At 40.1% G+C, this 15,249-nt stretch overlaps 1 protein-coding gene across 1 annotated transcript in view; it reads left to right on the forward strand.

The window, feature by feature from the left end:
* NBAS (neuroblastoma amplified sequence) overlaps positions 1-15,249 on the forward strand; it is a 364,123-nt gene that overhangs the window by 111,356 nt on the left and 237,518 nt on the right. Inside the window, exons 22-25 of the mRNA XM_019538135.1 lie at positions 7,363-7,446; positions 8,240-8,393; positions 11,377-11,562; positions 12,968-13,141. Coding sequence (XP_019393680.1) covers positions 7,363-7,446; positions 8,240-8,393; positions 11,377-11,562; positions 12,968-13,141 — 598 coding nt within the window. The remainder of the gene's footprint in view (positions 1-7,362; positions 7,447-8,239; positions 8,394-11,376; positions 11,563-12,967; positions 13,142-15,249) is intronic.

Below are 15,249 nucleotides of genomic sequence, written 5' to 3' on the forward strand. Positions count from 1 at the left end.
TAGGCAGCCACAAGATCACTTCTTAGCCTTCTCTTGCAGAGGCTGAAGAGGTCGAGGTCCCTCAGACTCTCCTCATTGGGCTTGTCTTGTAAGCCCTGAACCATAAGTGTGGCCTTCCTCTGGACCCTCTCAACCTCTTTTTTGAAGTATGGTGCCCAAAACTGGATGTAGTACTGCTTCTAGTTGTCATAGCATCTGCTGACCTAAACAGCTTGTACCCATCCATGGTTGGAGCAATCCCACCAAGTCTCTGTTATTCTAATCACATCATAGTCCTATGACTTCCAATTCTTTTTGTTCATTAACTAGGCTCAGTGCAACTGTTAGAGGCACCTGAGGTAACTAGCTGATAGTACTCATTTCCTCAACAAGTATGAGAGCACCTCCCCTAAAAGTGGGAGACTGAATGCACATTTCACCCCAGGTAAGACTTGAACCCACAATCCCTGGTTTAGGAGACCAGTGCCTTATCCATTAGGCCACTGGGCCTTGCGTTAAGCTGATTTTGATGGAATCATTTTAAATCCATGTTGGCATGAAAGCAAGGCCGCCTGGTGTGTTCCTCCCACAGCTCCTTCAGTGCTTCGTGCCACTCGGCAGTAGGAGGCCAGTGTAGGCTTTCATCTCTCTTTTGTCCAGCTTTTTCCATTCCTTTCTATTTTCAGAACGGCTGTCATTCCAGTCCCTGAATTTTCTTTCTGCCTCTGTTTGTTTCTCTTATGATAACAGTCAGGAAATCTTGTGAGAGAAACAGGTAGAACGTTTCTACCACTGTGTCTTTATTGATTTCTCTTGTTGGCCCAGCAGTTTCATGGACTGTCCTTTGCTGTTCTCTGATGATGTATTAGCTCTGGACTTTTTCCCCACACTCTGTCATTCCTTCCTCTAAAGGTGTTGTCATCAGCACTGTTTTCTGGGGGTGGTGGCAGCGGTTCTGCTTCATGTCCTGCTGTAGCTCTCCTCAGTCTTCCACAGTGGCCCAGTGGTCCTCTTCCCTTTCTCACTGGAAGTGTTGGCATCACTTCTTCTTGTGGCACCAACTCCTCCTCATGTGAGCTGGATGAAGCTTCTGTAGACTCATGGTTTTCTTGCTCTGAGCAATCTCCCACGTCTGGAACAAAATCAGCATCCTCACTGTTTTGGGGTAAGATTTCATCAGTGGATGTGTTGCTGTCATCCCTGGTTACCTGTGCAAGACAGGCTTCAGAACTGAATATGCACTGCTTTCTCATCCTGGACTACAGAAAAAAAAGAAAAAAATGATTACTGTTGAATGCACAGAAAAATTGAAAACAAGCGTGTCCACCTATGCTGTCACAAGCAATTCCGCCCTTCCCTATGGCAGCACAGGTAGCACTCTCTCCTCCGGAGCACAGAAGCCAGAGATCAGCATCCACCCTTTTCGGGCAAGACAAATGTGGGTGGATGCTGTTTAGCAATCACACATGCAGGGGCTTATTGAGAGCAGGTAAAAGGGGTATGGAGGGGGTTTCCAGCTGTTCCTGTTGAAAAGGACTCTGTAGTGTACGCTGTATTGCAGTATGATGTTGTTTTCTTTCTTCTCTGCTGTCTCTTTGCTCATTGTCCTCACTTACATCAAAGGCAGGGCAAACTAGGTTGTATGTTATGATTGGGGTAAGTGCGGCAGAGTTTTGCCATGAGAAAAGAGAGCAGAAGTGGATTTGGGTGTGACAGAGGGGGTTGGTTGTTTATTTTACCAAAGGGCAGGGCATTTTGATTACCTTGCAGCCTGCAAACAAAGTGGTTAGCAAAAGGGATTACCACATTTTCTGCAAAAGCAGAATAGAGGATGGCCATCCATTAGTTACCATGGATACCTGAAATGGACCTGAAAGAGGTGTGAATGAATACTGACCTTTGAGATGCATCCACCCAAACTTGCCATACAGGTCTAGGCCTGTCATTTATACAGAAATTGCATTGGTATAACATGTTACCCTAGGCAGTTTTTCATCCATGGAGAGCAAACCATTCATATAAGCCGGCTGTTCTTTGGGGATATTGTGCACTGTGGTGCCAGTGACAGTGTCCTGAAAATAAATTTTTTTAGAATTAATTAACTTTAAGATATTGCACAAAATATGTGTCTGGGGTAGGAAATTACCCCACAGGAATGTATGAAAGTTCATTTAAGTAGCACTTTATCCCTTAATTCATTAAAAAAATGATTTGAATTATTCTGTTTCCAGAATGTTTCAGTTCTTTACCACACTGAGTTCTCTCAACACAGATGATTCTGATCTTAAATTGTCATGTCATTAGGACCCATCCCCTGCTGGCTATTGATTGGCATCTTTTAATATTTTTAACTTAAAGCTCTTATTGAAAATACTTGACGGCAAAGAAAATTTATCAAAGGAAGAAGCCAAGGTTGAATTTTCAACCACGTTTGAATTACAAAGGCCCTGATTTTTCTAATGAGTGCATCTGTTTTCCTCTTGTTCTCATGATCCGAAAAAAAAATTGATACACCTAAACAAACTCGGTACAAGGTTTAGTGGGGTCTGAGACTATACATGAAAACTGATTTTGCATAAGGAAATTGCTTGAGAAAGTTGTGAACAGCTGAAAATGACAGTCTTAGAATGCACATTGCTTTTCAAATGTAGCTTTTAGTACAATCTATCATGTTAAAATGTGTGAGGGACAGTCCAAGTAGAAGAGCAATAATAAGAAAAAAGGGACACCAATGATGGTAAATATAATTAGCAGCATAATCCATGTGAAGTACTGAAGTTTTTTTCTTTTTTCTTTTTTTTTTTTAAATGTTGGCTGCAGGAGAGTAGTGTTTTGTGATGTAGTTGGCAACCATGTGTTTCCACACAGTTAAAAATAGCTACAGGTCAGTGACCTCAAAAAAGACTTTCATTCTGTGATTCCCCGCCTCTTTGATTGGATGTGAACGACAATGAAATTCTTCCAGCTTCCATCCTTGTAACAAAGAACAGGGGTCCACTGTGAACAAAGAATATAATTAAAAGTTGTTTGGGAAGAAGCTGAAACCTTATTTAAATTGGGCATTTATGGAAGAGTGACAAAAAGAGTATCTTTGCTCAGCTACAGAAAACCATGAAATATGAGGATCTTTGTCACTTTTTTATTGTCAGATCCTTGCTCCAAGCGACTTTCACCAGAAAGTCCCAACAGTAAGATAATAATTCAAGTATAATGATGAAGTGCAAGATGCAGTTACTTAATATATGCTGTCCTTGTTGACTGTTAATTTGATCATCATACTCAATGAGTAGTCATAAATGACTCCATGCATAGCTGGGAGGATGTATCAAGCAGGGTTCCCCAGATGTCTGTCTTGGGTCCCATATTATTTCATAGCTTTGTTAATGATTTGAATGATGGGATTTTATTTTGCTGGGATCCTATGACCCCTGCTGGCTGCCTGCCCCTGGGACAGGGGGCAGGACTTGATGATCTTCCGAGGTCCCTTCCAGCCCAAATGTCTGTGAAATCTATGAGTGTATGCTTAGCAAATTTGTGGACTACACTAGGGTGGGTAGGCTATAGCAGAAGCACGCATGGCACGACCCTGTCAAATTCTAGTGAATCTGTGAATTCTACTAAATACCTTGTGAAAAGGATATGAAAAAGGAAAAGAACAAGTTGAGTGGAGTTGCAGATACTGCAGAGTAGGGGTGCACAATAGAGTTTTTTAGGGCCGATACCAATAGCCAATTTTTAAGGAGGCATATCAGCCAATACCAATCCAATTTCCAATACACCATGGAGAGCTGCATGCAGCTGGTAAGTCTGTTGTGATGAAAGGGCTATGGGGGGCAGATCAAGACCCCTGCGCTGAAGGAGGGAGTGGGGCTGGAGCAGGGCCTGAGGATGGGGCAGACGCTTCCCAGCTGAGGTGGGGTGGGGTGTGGGATGGAGCCGTAGCTCATTCAGGGGGCATAGGGAGGGTGGGGTGGCTCCTGCTGCTGCACACACCCTAGGAGGGCAGGGGAACGTGTGCCCTCAGATCTGCGTGAGGTGGCTGTCACTGCGGGCGGAGGCTTGGGCTGGGGCTGAGACTGCGCTGGGCTTTTCCTGGTGGCAGCTAGGCTGGGATGTGCTCAGGGTGGGCAGTGGTAGTGCTGAAAGGGGGCTTGGGGCCAGGGGCTTCAGCCATCCCAATATTTGCTGTAGCTCCTCCCAACTCTCCTTGCCAGTGCCGCCTACCCCAAGCACAGCCCGGCTCAGCCCCCCCACTGGGAAGAGCCCAGGGCAGCCCCATCCCTGGCCCCAACCCACCCCGCTTCACCTTGTGCAGATCTGGGGGCACATGCCCTTTCCCCCGCCCCATGCCCGGCAGGAGCCGCACCCCTGCTCCTGCTCTCTCCGGGCAAGCTGTGGCTCTGTCTCATGCTCCACCCCTGCTGGGCGCTACTACCCCAGCCCCACTCCCTCCCTCACCATGGGAGACTTGATCTGCCCCCGCCCTTGTGTTTCTTCCGTCCTGTTCCCTGTCCACCACAACTGATCTGCCAGCTGCCCGCAGCTCTCCAAGTTGCCAAGCTGCACTCCTTGCCACCCATATGCTGCGTTGCGGCTGCACTTGTGCACTTGCCATTTATCAACCACGTTATCGGCCATATCAGGCTGATTTTTGATGCAACCAATTTTCTTTATATTGGTGCTGATCTGATTTCGGACCGACGTATGGGTGCACCTCTTCTGCAGCGAGTAGAGCTATTATTCAGATTGACTTGAACTGGTCCACAGTCAATCAGATAAGATTCAAGAAAGACAAGTGCAAAGCGTTGAAATACAGGGCAAAATACAGATGTGCAAATACAGACTGGGGAATGAGTGGCTAGGCTGTGTTACTGGAGAGAAGCCCCTGGGAGTCATAATAGACTATAAGCTGAATATGAGGAAATAGTATGGTCTTGTTGCAAAAAAAAGTGGATAGCATCCTGGGTTGTTTTAAAAGGCGTGTCACTTTCAATCAAGGAAAGTGTTTTTTCTGGTCTGTTCTGGACTGGTTAGGCCTCACCTGGAGTACTGTGGCTAGTTTTGGTCCCCACACTCAAGAAGGATGTGGACAGTTTTATTAGAGCCTAGCACAGAGCATCAAAAAGGATTAGGAGCCTGGGAAGCAAAATTTAAGAGGAGAGCCTGACAGAGCTTGGGTTATTTAGTCTGGAGGAGAAAATACTGAGGCGGGATTTGATACAGTCTTCAAATACCTGAAGAGTGATTGTAGAGAGGGTGAAGATAGGGTTTTTTATGGCTGTTGGGGATAAAGCTAACAGCAATGACCTCAATATTCAGCAGGGGAAATTGTTTGGAGATTAGGAGGAACTTTCCCTGTCTATGAGAGTGGCCAAGCATTGCAACAGGCTATAGAGAGAAGTGGAATCTCCATTCCTGGAAGTTTTCAAGTGCCGGTTGGCCAGACATTTGACTGGGATGATTTAGTCAAGGATGCTTCTGCATTGAGCCGGGTGCTGGATTAAGTGACTTTGTGAGGTCCCTTCCATCTGTACTTTTCTATGATCCTAATTTGGGGTTCAAAATGAAAGAGGCTAAATCATCTGAGGATTCTTGTAGCAAGCTACCATAAATCTGAAATAAATAGGATAACTTCGTATCTGTGGAAATAGAGCAAGGGATTTATTTCTAAGTTTCAAAGCTGCTGATGCAAGGAAGGATGCAAAGTATTTATTGGCATTTGAATACAATGCGAGGTGAATACTAAATTTGAAGTGAGAGAGAAATGGCAACCTTGCTTGGCATTATCATGGAAAATAGTTATTATAAACACTTTTGACAACACCAGTTCTTCTCAGGGTTTGATTAACAAAAATAGTGGGAGGCAGTATGAATTTTTAGATTAGAAAATGGAAGCATAGAGATTGTGATTTGCTTGAAATCATTCAATGCGGAACGGGACCCAAGTCTTAACTCTTCCTTCTTCTCTGTAACTACGAGATTACTGGCTTTTCATGTATATAAAAAGCATTCCTTTCTCTTGACTTCCATGACATGGACCTTGTTGTTGACATTCCCCAATTATTTGGGTGGCTGCAATAATCCTGTTTGTTGTGTTAATAGTGCTGCTATTGAAGCATCTGTCCTGGGAAAGAGAGAGAGCTTGCCATGTTGTAGAAGTGCATGCCTCTCAGAGGAAGGTTGTGCCAGTATACCTCACTTAATACACTTAAAGGTTATGGCTAACTGTGATGGAGTTAATTTAATTGTGGGCTACCTTTCATCACATTGATTCATATTTATGTTTTTAGCATCGACTGGTGTCTAGGACAAAACATTACGTTTTCTAAGCTGCTGGGAGATGGATTCATAAATATCTGTTGCTACTGGTTACACTGTGGCTATTCTCAGAGGGATGAAAAGATTATATTAGCTGTTAATTTGTAATATAGAGGTCATGCCTGTATTACAGGCATTGATATTATGGGGTCATGCTAAAATGAATAAGGCTTCATGTAGTTTACTGCTTCAGTGCACTTAAGCTTTAAAGCCATACCCATGTGCATATTTTTTTTTTGCTTTCTTTCTGTGGTTTGTAGAAACAGATTTTTGTAGCTTTTGATCAGTTTGACTTAACAAGATTTTCTGGATTTTTTTATGATGCTTAAACACCTAGCACGTTGTGGACACGAAGGGTAAAAGCTGTAACTAATCGTTTTAGTAATAACTCCTGTTGTTCTTAATCTGTATTTTAAACAGGAAACACACATTTCGACTTCAGGCTTTTACTGCAGCATTCAGAAAATATTTCACCATGTATTTTCATAGTCAGAAAGCCATGCCTAACTTAACTGAGAAAGCCAGTGCAGCAGGGTTATCTTGTTCTCAGTTCAATACAGGGATTTGTGCTCAAGTTAAAGAATGATGTTTTTTTAAAACAAAAAACCTGTCTGTAGATCTCATTGCATTCTTTCTTTTTTCTATCTATTCCAAGCTTGTGTGATAGGTTATTAAGTAAAATGCATTTTACTGTGCAAGCAGAGAGAACTTGAACCATATGGATTTCTAACTGATTGGTAAATAAAAAAATGCCAAGGTATTAAATTGTCAAAAAATAAAATGAACAAAATGTTTCCACTGTAGTAGCTCCCAAAAAGGTCAGTAAGTAGCATACGGATTATTTTTTATAAATAAACACAGGCAAGTAAAATTACTCATGGCTTTGTGGCCCCAATTCATGAAAAGAAATATCTGAACAGGTTGATTCTGCTGGTTTGTGAGTCAGCGATATCTGATATAAATTGAATTCAAATAATTATCCATACTGCACAATTTAACAGAATGATTTGTTAATGCATATTTTTGAAAATGCTTATGTAAAATGTCCATTGATTTTTGTAACAGTTATAGACAGAAGACATTGATGATAGTTCCTTGGAATGAACGGAAGCATCGGGAAGAGGACTGGTGTGAAAAACCACAGTGCAAGTAAGTAGAGGAGGGAAGTGTGTGCATGTGTATGTGCAAGCTGAACAGTATCTTTTTGAGGCTGAAAATGTGGAGTTGATGAAATTAATAACTATATTTTTATGCCTAAATTTGTAGATGCGTGCAGTAATATTTTAAAAGATTTATGTAACAAAAAGATTATCAAGAGCAACAAATACTATGTAAAATAGCAGTTTTCATACATTAATTTCATAAAAGTTGAAGACTTCTGAGTTCAGGGACTCAACAGTATTTATTCTTCCCTGTGCACAAGGATTTTGAAGCATATTTGGTATGTTTTTGTAATTTAAATTGCCCTGTTTACTCAAACTAGGATGAGCCATTGTCACGTGTGACATTATTACTTTGTATTCTGTGTCATCTTGTAGTGGAAATCCTATTGGAATGCAGTTGTGCAAGTAGTTGCTATGGGGATGTTGAATTTCTTCCACGTGCAGTTCTCAGTCTTATTGTCATTGTATCAGCATAACGGTTCAACTCATTTTATTCATTTATTGATTTCTTCTCCCTCCCCCAGTGCCAAAAGGGCAATAGAGAGAGTTCTTTCTGAGTAAAGTTTTGGTATGTACTACATTCATGGAGAGATGTTTTTATTTAAAGATGGCTTCTTACTCAATTTGTCAATGTGTGAAAGTTTATTACTGATTTTTTTTTTTTTTTTCCCCTCACAAATGCAGAAGCTTATTGCCACCAAGACTTGGTTCTTTTCAAATTTTTGCATAAATGCATTTGGCTGTGGTTGATGTTAACTAGTAACTTGCACTTTTCTCAGGTTGATTGTTGAACCGGTTCTTCAAGATGAAGGTGAATTCTTGTATGAAGCCGAACCTAAGTTACTAAAGTACAGGACTACTGAGCTCCCAATAGACCTGGTTACTGACTGGTATTTGAACAGGGCACAGGAGATTGATAATTATGCTATGCAGGTAAGAACAGTAGGTGTTCTTGTAAATGCATTATTTTATTGTTTCTGCTCATGCGCACCCCCCCTTCCATTCCAGCTGCCTGCAGTGGGTTGGTTTGGAATTGAGAGAGTGGTCGGGGTGAAAAGGTACGAAAGGTTTATTGATCTAACAAACACGTAATTATGCACAGATTAACAACACAACAAAGACAGAAAGTAAATCTCTGAGTCAGCAACTTATTGGCAGTCCCCTTTTATGTCTGGTATATGACAAGTCTCTCGAAATCCAGCGAATTCAGGTGTCCCTAATCTATGCTGTCCAAAGGAGTACTGGGAAGGACCCTAGTATTCAGTCTTTGAGCTTCTCAGGAACCACTACTCCGCTGAAAGTAGGTCTGCGGTTTGTCTCTCACAATGATAGCTTCTTTTACCATGCCACTTTCCTTCAGCTGATCTCCGGATGCGCTAGCAAATTTACAGATTTTTTTGAGCTAGCTGTTGGTTTGCAGCCAATTATAGATCTATACTGTAAACTTCCCTTATATGACTAACCAATAGCAGTACAAGCCTTTGCGTTTTCCTTATATGATTAATTTTAGCTGCGCCATCGCTAATTAAGTTGGCTTTAAGCTATGGCAAAATACATTAACAAAATACAGGAAATGCTTAACCACAACGGCTGCCTTTTACACTCTTTCTTTTAGCTATAAGCATTCCACAATTCATAAATAAGGAGCAGAAAACCAGGTTTAACCCTCAGAAAGCTGGTTTAGCTGTTGCAGGATGCCTCAGCAAGCACTCTTTTAAGTAGACGCTATTTTGCTGTCAAGAGACGTGACCAAGTCACTGCCACAACACCCCTATTTTGCTATCAAATAAACCCTTTACGTGGCCCTGAATGTATTTTGAGTGTTTGTTTTAAAGGGTCTTCAGCTGAATAATGATTGATTCATAGCAGTGAGTGGTGAAAATCTATCTGTGGTTAAAATCTATCTGTGCTGTACTCTAGCAAATCTGTGCTGTACTCTGGCAAACAGTAAAATCTTCCCGGGCATAAAGTTCATGTTCCTTGTGTTTTTTATAGCCATGTTATCTAAGGGCAGGAGCACTGGATAGGGGTTTGATCAGAAAAGCCAGCAGTAAGATCAGGCATATTTGCTGTGTGATCTTGTGTGTGTCATGTAGGCTGCCTATACTTTATTTTGCTCATATATTTAAAAAATAAAACATTTTGGATATATCCTTGGATGAATAGTACTATGCAAATTGGACATATTACTATAGCTGTGTAGTGAAATACTTGTTTCCTCACTCTCGAGCATTGAATTTCTGCTTTGGAATGTTAAAAGAGAATTGAAATTCATAATTATTTAGAAAACTATTAATTATGAATTTTAAGTTCTTCATTTTGGGATATGGCCTCCATTTTTTCCTCTGACTTAAATGATACTCTTTAAATTTCGTAATACTGCAGAAATGCTTAGTCTGTACATGCCCTTATTGTGGACCCTCTGTTTGCTGGCCAGAATAACTATAAAGATTAGTTTTCTAGTTGCCCATACTGTACACACCTTAATTTTACGCAAAGATTTATCTCCCTATCCATTTTAGGAAAGTTAATGGATATGGGAAATTATTTTCCCTTAGTGGCTACAAATGCTTTTGTCAAATAATTTACTTTGGCTGCAAAGAATGTTGTAGTGGCTGGTTGGATCCAGTGAGGTTTTCATGTGGTGTATAACTGAAACACAGTTTCATTTAATGTGTCAGTAATTTAATTGATTTTTGGAAGTTGTTTTTATTTCAGTAAGTATTTGCATAGCTGACAGATTTACAGATGATACCAAGAGCAAGACGGATTTGAATTAAGGTTCAGAAAATGTGTAGGCATATTAAAAAGAAAAAGGAGTATTATTACTGTATATTAAATTTTGTCTGTTTTTCTTCTGCATGCACATTTTTTTGCATTAACTCATTTTCTTGCAGCAGTCTATCTTTTTCCATCTGCCAGCGTGTCTGTCATATTTTTATATCGTATGTAGATTTTTTATACTAATAAATCTTTTGCATCTTTTAAAAATCTTGTACCTCAATTCCAAGCACATCCATTTTCCATTAAAAGACAGTTAACTGTACCTTTTGTTGGATTTTTCAGCAGCTTTGTCAAAGATACCTCTCACCTTTTTCTGAGCAGTAAGCTATTTACTATAGATAAACGGAGAAAGTATTTTAATTTTTGTCATGACAGCTTCACTAGTGAGTGCTGGATTGTTCTCACTCGTCTGATGCACAGCAGATGGCTAAAGCCAGGCTACCATGCGCCCCCAGGTTGGGACTGGAATTGGAGACACAGCAGCTGCCTGCCCCTGCTCCTGCTCTTCCTCCTCCCTCTCCTTCCCCCCCCCCCCAATTGAACTAAAATCCAAGAAGATGGGTTCCTCCTGTTGAATCTGTCTTGGATTTGAATAAATACGGTATCAAAGCAGACAACTCACTGTTCAGCCACAAAAGAAGTGTCTTTCCTTATCTGCAAGAAGAAGAGCTGCAGTTTAGTGGAAGGAAAAACTTCTTCACGGTTTGGGTGACCAGACTGTGGAATAGACTCCCATTGGGGGTGGTGCAGGCACCTACCCTGGAGATCTTTAGAAGGAGTCTGGACTCGCACCTTGCTGGGGTTATTTGACCTCAGCAGTCTTTCCTGCCCAGAGCAGGGGGGGCTGGACCTGATGATCTCACGAAGAACCTCCCAGCCCTAAACGTCTATGAATCTTTGACATTACTTCTGTGACCGTAACCCCACCATTTCCCTCGGATTAGATTAGTCATTGACATTCACATCTTTTGTAGTTTTACATCGGTTTTGAAGGGATTTGAAAGAAAATAGTAACACCCCCAAAAGCACTGGAAAGTCATGCTTTGCATGAGGGAGACAAATTAGTACTAGGGAAGATGTTGTTTGTTGAAAGAAAACAAAGTGAAAGAAAGTATTTCATGTTTATTTTCAGGTGGACTGTGCTTTGTCTCTTGTTCGTCTTGGTGTGGAGAGGAACATCCCTGGTTTACAGATGCTTTGTGATAACCTCGTTACGCTGGAGACGGTGGTTTATGAAACTGAAAGTGATCAAACCCTAACCTTGAAAGAACTGCTGGGGATGAAGGATATTGAGAAGCTAAGACTGTTAATGGATAATGTATGTATTGAAAACTCACTAGGTAGCAGTTGAATCTACATGTGGAAGCTGTAAGTGGCTGAAAATGGGGGTATATAGACCTATCTTTATGTATTGTTTCCTTGATGATTATGAATATTAGGAAACAATTTATGGCTCATGTCTTTGCATAGAAACTTGTTTCAGGAACCTTTTCTCTGTTCTTCTTTTAAAGTCCATCTTTTAAGTACACATTTATTACCACAGTAAGAGTGATCTCAATGTGTACTTGAGATTAGAAAAGAGTCTTATGCTTGTTTTAGAGATGTTGAAATACTTCCACTGTATGAAGCTGGCTTTGGAAATTCATCAGAGAGCTGTTCGGTTCAACTTTTCTCATATTTACACTTTTGAAAATCACCGTTTTTATTCTCTAGCTCACATTCGTAGATTTCATAGAATTCCTCAGGAGTTTTTGGCACCCTGCTAAAACAACAATCTGAGTATGTGAAGGATGGGCTTGCACCAATACCAAAGCAGCCTCTGCTTCAGATATACTTTACTGGGGATATCTGAGACCTGCTGGGTCAGCAGCAGGGGAAAAACTGGAGGAGAAGAATTCTTACTTTCCTATTTAGACCCAATTGCCCATCTTTCCTCTGTTTCAAGGGGGGTCAAAATGGGGAGGAAAACTGCTTTCTGTTGTTGTTAGTTAACAAATATTTATATATCAGGTGTTAGTAATTTATGCTGCAGTACTGCAGGCCCCTGGCAGGTGTTTCATTGCAAAGGCATGATGGGCTCTGATCCGTAATCTCCACAATTATACTTCATGCCTTATGCCATGTGTGCATGGCATCAGGCTCCCTCAGATCCTGGCTCCCCCTGCATCAGCAAGTGAAAAGCTCCCACATCTGGGATTCCCATCAGCTGGTCTGGATTCCCTGGGGCAGGAGTATATCATACACGCCTAAGGTTGGAAGCCATGAGCTGATCTGGGCTCCCAGGCATGTGGGCATGTGGTGCACTCCTGCAGCTGGGAGCACCATCAGCTCATCTGGACTCCCAGCCATGGGGTCATATCGTGGTGCGTAGGGGCACACTCCACAGAAGAGAGCCCCAGCCTGGCTACACATTCAGTTAATGGTGTGTTTGGAACCAGCTTCAAATATATTACCCTTTTTTGTTATTCCTTGTTGTATCATGTCATTGATTGTATTAACATATGGCCAGGTAACAAGTTAAGATGCGGTTAACTAGTTAATCATGTCTTAAATATAATGTCTGCCAGGGGCCAAAGATTCAGGGTTCAAAGTTTGTTTATGGTGCAGGATGGAGGAAATTGTTATGGTTGCCCATGCTAGAATTTAACTTTTTTGCTCACATAAAGATGGAACCAATATTTATCATTTTGTCTTTTTGTATATATACATATTGACTTTTCTAGTCTTCTGATGAAAAATATGTGAAGAATGCCTATCAGTGGATGGTCCCATTTCTACATCGTTGTGAGAACCAATCCCCTGGGCTTGCAAATTCACTTTTTAGAGAATATTTAGTTACCTTGGCTAAAGAAGACCTGAAATTACCTTTGAAGATATTTCAAAACTCCAAGCCATCTGTAAGTACTGATTTTTTTCTTTCTTGATCTATTTGAAAATGCAGTTTTATTTTGCAGGATTAGACTCCTGAGTAAACATTAGCTTGTTTCTGAATCAGAGATGGTCTCTGCCCTTTTATTTTTTTTCTTTTCTGACTAGCATTTGTTAGGTTAGTATGAAGATATGTTCCCTAAACAAGGTTAAAACTGCATTTTGATATAGGGGTAAACTATAGTCCTTTTGATCGGGATGTCAAAAGATACCTTAATTATTCATTACTAGCTTGACTAGCCAGTAAAATAGAAGTTAGTGTATAGGAGTTCTTCCAAATGTCAACTTCATTTCCTGCACGTGACTGACTTTTTTTTTTGAAGTCTCCCAAAATATTTTTGTGTACTTCTGACTGATGCAGAGTCCTGAAACTTTTTTTTCTGCTTTTCATTATTTTGCCTCTAAGAGTTCTTATAAAATAAAAGTGGTTCTATGCTTTGAATCACTGATTAATAAGGGGCAGGGGAGAATTATGGAACGCTTCAGCAGAATCTTATGTTGTTGCTGTTGTCATATTAAAACATAAAAAAGTCAGAGGGGGGTTTTTTTGAGGTTTTTTTTTTTTTATAAAGTAAGCTGTAGCCTTTGAGTCTTTGGGTGGGGTGTAGATTTGCATTATTTAAACCACTATGTTTCAGAAATTAGGTTGAAGACAGGTAAATAAGTAGATATCTGTGTAACTGGATAGTTTAAATCTACATGCACCACACAATTATGATCAGGGATCCTGGTTTTCTGCGATTTTTAAAAAAAAATCCCCAATTTTCAGATTTAAAGTAGTACCCAAAAATTCACATTTTTCAATGATCAAAATGAAACGCCACTATATATAGATATCTATATATTCACTGTATATAGATATTTATATAGAGATATATGTAGATGTATATAGAGATATGTAGATATCTATATATGATGGCGTTTCATTTTGATCATGGAAAAATGTGAATTTTGGGTTACTATAAATGTGAAAATTGGGGATTTTTTTTTTTATCAGAGAAAATTGGGATCCCTGGTTATGATCACTTCATAAAAAGTAAATGTGTGTTTATTTATTTAGATTTAAATTTCAGAATGGTCCACCCTTGGCTCCTTTTCCTCATTTTAAGGACAACATCAATTCATGAATGTATTGTGTATTCTGACTGCTAAGGTCGCTGTGGTTTGCCTGCTATTTCAGAAAATAGAGGAGCTCTCTCTCTCTTTCTGCGGGGGTGAGAAAGAGGACCTCGTGCTCTTATTTCTGATGACTTCGAGGGGTAACTGTGCCACCCCTTGCTGGTCTTAATCAGAGAAGGGCTGGGGTTCATAAGTTGGAGTGAAGGGAGTCTAATGCATCTCAAATTGTTCAGTGAGTTCACTTCACTATTAGCGGATTAAAGAGTCTATAGTAGGATTTGGATTTCAGTAAAGTCCTATATACTGTATTTTGTAAAACTAATTGAAAGATCAAAACTGCCTTGTGACAGTTGTGTATATTGTTCACTGGTTAACAGCTGAAAGCTGATAATAAAAGACTAGAGTGTGTTGAATTGGCATGGGACATCACCAGGAAAATTAATAGCAATTTGAAATAATTTGTTGAAGTGTAAAACACAAATACAGCTAAATCATTGGTGTCAATTTTTAATGAAAATACTAATAAAATTAAAAAGGAACTGCTAGTTTGAAATAATATGAATGAAATCACTAACATTTAGTTTCCTAAGGTTAAAGATGCACCTGTATTTTTTTTTCAGAGAGCTACCATGGCCTTTTTGATAGAAATAGTTTTTACAAATTAGATCAATACTTTAAGACATAAACTAGGTACGTAGGTACTGGGAAGGTACACTAGTTGTTTAATTTTATAAATTAGCCACTCAGAAGATGCGTGTTCAGTAGAGTTACTCTTCCAGTTCTGGACTTCAGTATACAATTGGAATTTAATTTGCACAGCAGTAAGGTCTCTTGTAAAAAGAGGACTTTAGAATTTATGTATAGAAAATACTTCAAGACTATTCCTGCTGATGAATTAGTTGTACTCTTAGGAGCAAATCCAAATTGCAAACAAAATTATATGTAGATTTAGGGAAAA

This window comes from Crocodylus porosus, unplaced genomic scaffold (assembly GCF_001723895.1).
Source record: "Crocodylus porosus isolate Cpor-Errol unplaced genomic scaffold, CroPor_comp1, whole genome shotgun sequence".
Lineage (NCBI taxonomy): Eukaryota > Metazoa > Chordata > Crocodylia > Crocodylidae > Crocodylus > Crocodylus porosus.